Source organism: Azolla caroliniana, unplaced genomic scaffold (assembly GCF_043228905.1).
Source record: "Azolla caroliniana isolate FFs.n. ecotype wild unplaced genomic scaffold, voAzoCaro1.0.p SCAF_1400, whole genome shotgun sequence".
Lineage (NCBI taxonomy): Eukaryota > Viridiplantae > Streptophyta > Polypodiopsida > Salviniales > Salviniaceae > Azolla > Azolla caroliniana.
The window spans coordinates 1-8,963 of NW_028231835.1; the positions used below are offsets into that span (position 1 = coordinate 1).

An 8,963-nucleotide genomic window follows, 5' to 3' on the forward strand; every position below is an offset into this window, starting at 1 on the left:
ATCATATCCTTACATTCTCGTTGATGAACAGACAGGGCAGTTTTTAGCAGGAATCGACTATGATGGCAAGGAGACGTATAATAAATCCTTGATTATAATCATGGACAATGATATCGAAGGTGAAGAATGGACATTTGTTGTATTGATGTAAATTAGAATTACATCCTAACAACATGAAAATACGTGATTCAATGCAAGTTTTGTTATTAAATGTATTTCAGTCTGACTCAGCCTTCAAAATCTTGGTAAAATGATCAAATTTTAATAACATTATACGGGAAACTTACTATGTACAGTGAAGACATTTATCACTTTGAGTTGGATAAATCGTATATTTAAGTATATTTAAGTCTAACCGTAAAAGATTAAACTTAACCAAAAATATGTTAATATCTCTTAAGAGGGCAAAATGGCCCATGACATGTAAACATCATGCTATTAATAACCATGTTTAGCAATATGTTTAAGTTTAACAAAGGATATATTAACCTCTTAAGAGGATAAAGTGGCCCCTGACACTTGAAACATATGCTAAACATGGTTATTATACCAGATTTTGGCATGTTATGTCTCTACTCAACTGTACTCTCTTGTGAGCAGATGACGTAACTGGAGTTGAAGTCTTAGTTAAAGTTGGTATTGGTAGCTTGACGATAACATTACCTGAGAACAGCACACAAAATACGGAAGTTATGCAAGAAGAAAGTTATCATTGGAGTCCTCTACCTACTGCAATGATAGAGAATGGATTTTTCAGTGTCGAAGCAAGAAGTATAAAGTTTCGAGCAACCTTGAAAGAATGTAATGAAGCATTGACAACACTACAATATAATGTGAGTTTCTAGCTTGGATATATTGAAGAAAAGAATTAGAAAGTATTCAGAATCATGTAATAATGCTTATATAGCTTCTGTATTTTGTAAATGTAAAGAAGTAGATAATTAATTGTGGGTTAGTTAATATCTAATTTTGTAAATAGTTAACCACGTGTGTGATCAAGTAGCAGAAGTTAATGTGTATGTATGTGTAGGAGAGGATTTAGGTTTACACTTAATGAACAGTTAATGGGGGAGCAACTTAGAAGTCAACTTAAAAAATGACCTGAGCAACAACACTTTGTATTAATTAGCATCAAGTTACAAAAGAGCCCACAGTGCGGTATATATACATCTTGTGTGCAAGAGTGCATACATAGTGAGAGGGAGTATTCCCTAAGTACAAAATCCCATGTAAGGGTGTGTAGTCAACTTAGAAGTAGTGGGGGTATCTAGAGTAACTCCTATTTAAGACTTCGCTCTAACTACTAAGTTACATGACAAACTAAACGTTTACAGATAGTTGACTTGGTTGAGCTTGACTATCTCAACAGTAAATAATTCAAGGGCTTCTGTATTCTATAAATAATTTAAAAGATTCTGTATTCAGTCAATAATTTAAGCAATCATGTGATTTCGTGCGGTGAACATTTTGTAGGGAATGTTTGATGATGTGTCATTCGCAATTACAATTAATGACTTAGGGAATTATGGCATGGACAAGAATTGCTCTAGTAAAAATCCATATCCTCTATCAGTTGAAAAAGACCTTACATTGGTGTTCAGGGCTCCAAGATTATCACAAAGTGAGTTCTCATTATGGAATATATCGTAAATGTCATGAATTCATTGTGTTATTTGAATGTGTTAGCTCCAAATATGCTCAGTTATTATAATCACAACATCTTCATTTATGGCCAAGATGAAATAGAAAATTTTGTGATAATATTCTATAATCTCCTATGAAAAATCTGCAGGCTACTGGAAAAAGACTATACTTCGTACAAAAGTAGTGATAATTTTTTCAGGGATCGTGACATTTTCTTTTATGGGAGTGATGATATTCCTGTTATGTTCCTTAACTACTCATGGAAAAAAATCCGTGCAAAAAATTAAAGCTTACCTGATAGAGGAGAGTGAGATGGACAGTTCATGTGTGAGTTCTTGTTCTATGCTATATATTGTTGTCATCATGGATAGTTTGTGTATGAGTATTAAAAAGTAGTGTTTCTCTAACAGTACTTGATTTTGATGTAGGTTTATAATCCCATGTGGATCCCTTCGGCACCATCTAGTCCCAAGCAAGAATTTTCAATCACTTCTAATCCTCATCATATCCAACTACAGAAACATATATTAAATGAAGGGTGAGTTAGTATTGAACATCTTATTTGTCATGCTTTCTTAATCTTGTACAGCATATGATTTAAACCTGTCACGCTCTTGTGAGCAAGATACTAGCATCTTTTTGTGCAAATAATTCACATGATAGAAGTAATTATTTCTTTCTTTATGATCTAAATTTGATTGGAAAGTGGGATATGCATGTCTCTTGTTGGAAGTGCGTGGGAACCGAAAACTCTTTTTTGATGGACTGCGAAGACTACCAAAGATTTATTGGTTTAAGATAAATAAAAGGGCCAAGTGAAATTTTAGTCCAGGCCAAAAGTCCGAACTATTTCTGGCATCCTATGGATATAACCTGACCTATTTACTGTGGTAATTACTGATCCACTGGTATTCCACTTTCCTTTAGACTATACAATTGAATGTCCTTGATGGTGCCATGATCATCAAGGAATAATATTTGGCATCAAGTCAATTTATTATCTATTTTACAGCAAACTCGACCAATTAGGCATCAGAACTGAGCTGTAGGTTTTACAATGCCATCAATGGAGGGAAAGGATCCAAGTTTCCATTTCTGGCCCAAACTTGCACTTCATTTAGACATTATGAATCATATTTCATCAATGGATTATGAATGCTGTTATAGCCTTGATCGTTTGTTGCAGAGTGGCAGAAAATGTCTCCCTACAGCTGGAAAGATTGTTTTGTTAAAATGTTTAAAAGTGTTGATTTTATTAATAAAGCACTTTAAAAGTTGGGCTGCAAGACGGTTTTCAAATTTTTGTGCCAAAACCCAATCAGACCAAAAGTTTAAGCTTTGCTTCTGTGCAAAAACCATTCTATATTATGTATGAATCTTTAAATTAGCTGAGCCATCAGGAATTATGATCATCCTATTTTACATCCCTTCATTGGTTGATTAGTTCATTGTGTGGACATATGATACTTTGTATATTTTTTTCTACTCAAAATCTTTTTCTGTATAGATTATCTCAAGCAAGTGAACAGATGAAGACACTGCTTGCATCTCAAATAAAAAAGAACTTGACTTCTATCAAGAGCATTAAAGGTTTGTCATTCAAAGCAAGAAACAGAAAGGCCAAGGAATTGCAACCCCCTTTTTTCAAGGATCTTCAAGAAACATGATTACTGACGAGATATTTTCAAGAGTATCAGGAAATCCCAAATTTGGGATACCATCAAGAGCACCAGATGATCATTGCATAGGCAAAGTAGGTCAGAAAAAAGGAAGATTAGGTGCAATTTGAAAACTGTCCAACGTGCACATTCCCTCTTCTAACTGCAGAATGAGAGCTCAGTTTCTCAACTTTTACTTCAGATAAGCAGAAAGATAATATCCATCCGTTGAGACGGCTGGTTGACAAAATCATAAATTGAAATATAAAAGATTGCAGATCCATCAAGAGCACCAGATGATCATCGCATAGGCAAAGTAGGTCAGAAAAAAGGAAGATTAGGTGCAATTTGAAAACTGTCCAATGTGCACATTCCCTCTTCTAACTGCAGAATGAGAGCTCGGTTTCTAAACTTTGACTTCAGATAAGCAGAAAGATAATATCCATCCATTGAGAAGGCTGGTTGGCAAAATCATAAATTGAAATATAAAAGCCTGCAGATCCATCTACATACAATGGTGACTTGAATTGCTTCTCAAATTTTTCTTTGGCAGTGTTCAGGTCAAATGGTGATTCGCATACCATTACCATATAATAACCAGTCATCCTGGAAAGAGCAGCATTGTAAATGCATCTCTAGATGGCTTTTGTCATATCCAAGTACTTATTCAGAGCAAGATTTGAATTCGTACAGGAGCTGTTATCCAGAATAAGTGTTCAATCTTGCAACCTGATGAAAACAAAATTGATAATGTCTGATTTGATGTGAAATTTTCATAGTCTTGATTTCATTGGCATTATCCTTTCATTTCGCGTAAACAAATTACAGACTTTGCAAAGTAAATTGGTGTCCATGGCACCATCAGATTGGATGCGGACGTTTCAGCAAATTACACTAATAGAATTAATGACCAATTTTTTTCAAACTGAACATATATGCACAATTACTACAGAACTTGAAGAAGTTTATGGATTTGATTGATTGAGATGACTGACAAGTCTCGCTGCTTGTACCATTTCAGGCTATCTATACATGCGCTGTTTAAGCCATTTAGATAAAAGTTTAATATGACCTGCACACTGAAAATAGTTCTAAATTTCAACACAATTTGCTTTTCACTTACAATCAAATCACCTCACCTCATTTGGCAGTGGTGCTGTGCTTTCTTCCAAGCATTGAAGAACTCATGAGTCTGTCTTTATCATATCAGAGTTTTCTGCTAATTGAGTCTTGTCTACCAATCAAATGAGTTAATATCTTTGACGAAACCCATGTTTCCCTTTTGAGATGGATTGCTGATTTGTACCAACAAAAATTGGTCTAGAAAACTTACCAGCATTGAAGAAGACCTCTTGAGTCTGTCTACCAATCAGATGAGTTATATTTTGACAAAATACATGGAATTGACTTTTGAGATGTGAATTGCTGATTTGTAGGCAACAGAAGTAGGTCCAGATGTGAATATTGCAATGCTGCCCATGGTTTACCATCTCAAACAGGTGGACATGTGGTTCATATATTCCCCTGTATTCAATCATCCTTGATGATAGCTCATGTTCGCCCAATCTCACAGTACCCTGTACCCTACCCAATTGTCCTATCAATGGTAGTGGTACAAAATGCAAGTCACCAATTACCCTGCCAAACCTCCACCAGATGCTGAGATTGCTAGCAATCTGGATCTATGTGATTAATCAATGGAAAGAAGTGGCCTTGTTTGATAATACCTCTCCCGTCTCCACCAGAACTGGACTATATAATTTGCTCAGAGAAAATGATGCAGATGATAATTATTTATATTCTGTGCATTATATCCCCAATTCAGGAACCTGGAGACAATAAAGATTGTTATCTCTACACCCTATGAAAATCCTGCCATCTAGCATCACTGGTGAAGAAAACACATCCCCTGGCAATCTTAAAGCAGCAACATGTTCACAAGCCTTAAATTTCATATCTACATTGATTTCAGTTGAAGGCACAACGATTTTTTGGAAATTTGCTTTCTCCACTGCCTTGTGCTCCTCAACAGAGCGAGTCCTTAGACCTCCATAAACTTTCAGTACATGCAATTGTCCCAATGAGCCACAAACAACAACTAATCGAAAGCTATGGACAACACAGCCATTGTGTTCTGTTAAAGTTAAGTCAAGGCCCTCATCTACGAAGGCTGCAGATGTGATAGGCTCACCTACATGATGTTTCCATAAGCATGTACCACTAGATACATTTAGAGAGTAAACCCAACCATCCCTACAGCAGACTAAAACTTGTGATGGTAGAGCTGACGAGATACATGCCCCAGCAAAGATTGGTCCCAACGTCTTATATTGCCACGCAAGCAAACCAGTTGGTGTTAAAGCCACCACAAAACCATTCACCAAAGTACATATGACATATCCAAGATCAGTATCAATAATAGGTGACCCAAATATAGGAGCACCACTTTGATATGTCCAACAGATGTGTGGAGAATTCAGTTCAGATGTTATTGCAATAACAGATCCTCCTGTTGTTGCAATATATGCTAACCTTCTACTTGAGTCATGAACTGGAGCTGCAAATATACTTTCCTTGCAGTCATGCTCCCATACACGAGACTGGTTTACTGCATCGAGTATGTAGACCTTGTGATCGTGAGAGCCGCACCAAATAAGACCTTTCAGAATGTCCATAGTCGGCTGGCACTTTACCTCAGCGTTGGTTTGGAATTTCCACCTCAGCATCCCATTTTCACAGTCAAAGAAATATAGAAAACCATCATAGCAACCCACCATTACTTGGGTTAAATCCAATGTAATGCCAGCGGACGACTCTACTCTCCCTCCTAATACACTTTCCCAAATCAAAGAACCACTGCAAGCATCAATGCATACAAAATTATGTGCATGTGAACCAATGAACAAGTGACACTTATGCTTTGATACTAGCAGTAGTGGTGATGCATCAATGCAAGCTTTTAGCTGCACAGTCCACACAATAGTTAAACTGGATAAGCTCCTTGCTAATGAGCATGGTGCTGAATGAACGGGGACTTTACAAACCCTACTCTTCATAACAGTATTATGAGAGATAGCATGTACATTACATCTTAATAATACCAAAGGTTCTGTAACCTGTATATATGGCCATCTATGACCAAGATCAATATCAACATCTACATTGCTAGAATTTAGGTGATCTGTAATCTGCATAGGTGGAATAATTGGTGAGGAAACCATTTTCAAGCGTTTATGCTTTCCTGGGTTGACTGCGGCAGAAAACAAACTACCTTCTTTCTGAGTTTTCAAAACAGATTCTAGTGCTAATGCAGAACTATAATGGTACAAAACTTGCATGTCTATGCCGAGAATGTAAGCCACATGAGCAGCAGATACAGATGTTCCACCTAGAGAGAAAAAATTATCATGAACTGAAATATTATCCATCTTCAAAACTCGTTCAAAGACATGTTTAATATGAATAGATATTGGGTTTATTTCTTCAATATTAGGAGATTCAGCCAAAGGCATATTCAATGTAATAATTGAATTTGAAAGAGCTTGATAATCCACTTTACCAGAAACCAGCAAAGGCAAAGAACCAAGAAATTGAAAGCAGTGAGGAATGGCAGCCAATGGCAATCTCTCGCCCAGCCAACTTCTAAGATTTGCTTCTACTTGAGACAATTCACTCTTGATGACCCCAGAATTTTTACACTTGCTTGATATGTTTGTCTCTTTATTCGATTCAATAACAATGTGGGCAATCATGTTGCAATCCGAATTAATCCTCTCTTCAAAGGTCACAGCTGCTTGAGCGACAAGAGGATGCATCTGCAGAGCATTTTCAATTTCTTCGAGTACGACTTTATGTCCATTCATCTTTACAGTCCTGTCTTTCCTCCCTAAATATAGAAGAATCCCACTCGTAAGCTTCTTTACATAGTCGCCAGTTTTGAAGAATTGCATATTCTTGTATTCAGGACCATCTACACATTCCATAAAGTTTTCCTTTGTTTTGTAACTGTCCTTGTAATATCCTGATGCAACCAGAATACCACCTACCCACAACTCTCCCTCATTTTGATTGTTTTCATTGGATGATATCTCGAAAAAACAACCAGGAATAGGTTTCCCTATTGGCACAGATGGATACGCCCAATCACTCTCTATTGCCCCACACTCAAAAAAGAAACAATCACCAGAAACCTCAGTACTTCCATATAAATTGAGAATCAATGTATCAGGTAAAATCGACCTTATTCTTTCAAGAAGCCAATGCATAAGAACTTCACCACTTAGCAAAACAATACGCAAAGAGTGTTGTTCCCTGTTATTCGATATTCGACTTTGTAGAACAGGAAGAACAGCTCGCATCCAAGATGGCACAGTAGTGAGTCTCGATACTTTATATGCTTCCAAGAAATGCAGAAGTCCTAAAGGGTTCTTAAATATGTCTTCTGGAGGTGGCACGATGATAAGCGAGCTTCCGAGAAGAGGTCCAAACAATTCTGTTAAATGGTCAATGAACGCAATTGAAGTTTTGAATATGGCTACATCATTTGGTCCAAATGGATACTCACGTTGCATCCAACAAAGCCGATGCATGAGTCCAACTTCAGTCCCACAGACACCCTTGGGTTTTGTGGTTGTTCCAGATGTGTACATGATGTAACAGTGAGTCCGAGTCCAGGATGGTGCACAATGACAGAAACAAGGGCATACCTCATTGTCAATACGTCTACTGCAGTATTGGAGGAAAAATACCTGAGTTTAGTGTGATTTTAGCTTTTGCAACATTCAAAACATACCTTTAAATCATGTAACTAAAAGTTTGTGACAACCTTCAAATTTGAAATTGAAGTGACATATATATCTTTAAGTTCTGAAATTGAAGGCATAAATATTCCAAATCTTAGCTAGTATTATACTGTAAACATAATGGTTAAATTTTTTAATAGCTCCAAATTTTCAACTTGAAGGGATAACACAATGATATCTTCCATCCTTTAGTTCTAAACTTATGAAAATGCTCCAAATATTGAAAATTTCGCAAATAAATAATCTCAAAATGCTGTAGATAAAGGCTCGCCACCTTTTGGAACAATTAGCATCACCCATGTCGTTGGACGAGGACTTGATGTCGAGGATAGATTCCCGATCAATGTGTGGAAAGGGAGGTTTAACAGTATCTTCGACTGAACTTGAAGATAGCTCTGGGGGTTGTTCACATGATAGATCAACCCATAAGAAGGGAACTTCAACACTACCTTCAGAGGAACTCGAAGATATCTTTAGCGGTTGTTCACATGCTAGATCAACATGTGAAAACAGAACCTTCACAGTAGATTCATAGGAATTTGAAGATATTTCCATAGGTTGTTCACGTGCCAATACGAGACAAGTATCTGAATCGATGATCACATCAGCCAATCTCTGAGATGGCCAAAAAGGATCCAATGGAACAAATGCAAATCCACATTGAAGAACTGCAAGCACTGCCACTACATACTCTACAGATGGACCCATAAAGAGGCCCACATTCCTAGCAAGTTCTGTGTTGCTCTCCGATCGAGATGTTGAGGAAGACGGAGACATGGTGCTTTCTTGATGATGGGGATGGTGTGGCAATGCTTTTCGTAGGCGTGCCGCTAGTCTATTCACCAGTGTGAGAAGGTTT

The 8,963-nt window shown here is 37.0% G+C and overlaps 2 protein-coding genes across 3 annotated transcripts; one reads left to right on the plus strand and one right to left on the minus strand.

Annotated features, from left to right (window-relative positions):
- Positions 1-8: 8 nt before the first annotated feature.
- On the plus strand, positions 9-3,594 carry LOC147847182 (protein GAMETE EXPRESSED 2-like). The gene is made up of 6 exons (XM_087339475.1): positions 9-119; positions 601-833; positions 1,474-1,621; positions 1,793-1,971; positions 2,073-2,182; positions 3,152-3,594. The coding sequence occupies exons 1-6, from the start codon at positions 101-103 to the stop codon at positions 3,309-3,311; spliced, it is 849 nt and encodes a 282-aa protein (XP_087195601.1). The 5' UTR covers positions 9-100; the 3' UTR covers positions 3,312-3,594.
- Positions 3,595-4,641: 1,047 nt separating this feature from the next.
- On the minus strand, positions 4,642-8,545 carry LOC147847183 (putative acyl-activating enzyme 19). Of its 2 annotated transcripts, XM_087339473.1 has the most exons (3): positions 8,379-8,545; positions 8,128-8,168; positions 4,642-8,050 (listed from the first exon to the last, which is right to left on the minus strand). In XM_087339473.1, exons 1-3 carry the CDS (start codon positions 8,395-8,397, stop codon positions 5,111-5,113), a joined length of 3,000 nt encoding a protein of 999 aa, XP_087195599.1. In that variant the 5' UTR covers positions 8,398-8,545; the 3' UTR covers positions 4,642-5,110. The 2 variants fall into 2 exon arrangements, with proteins under 2 accessions (XP_087195599.1, XP_087195600.1); XM_087339474.1 differs by lacking the exon at positions 8,128-8,168 and having other exon boundaries at positions 8,379-8,515.
- Between the last annotated feature and the right edge of the window lie 418 nt (positions 8,546-8,963).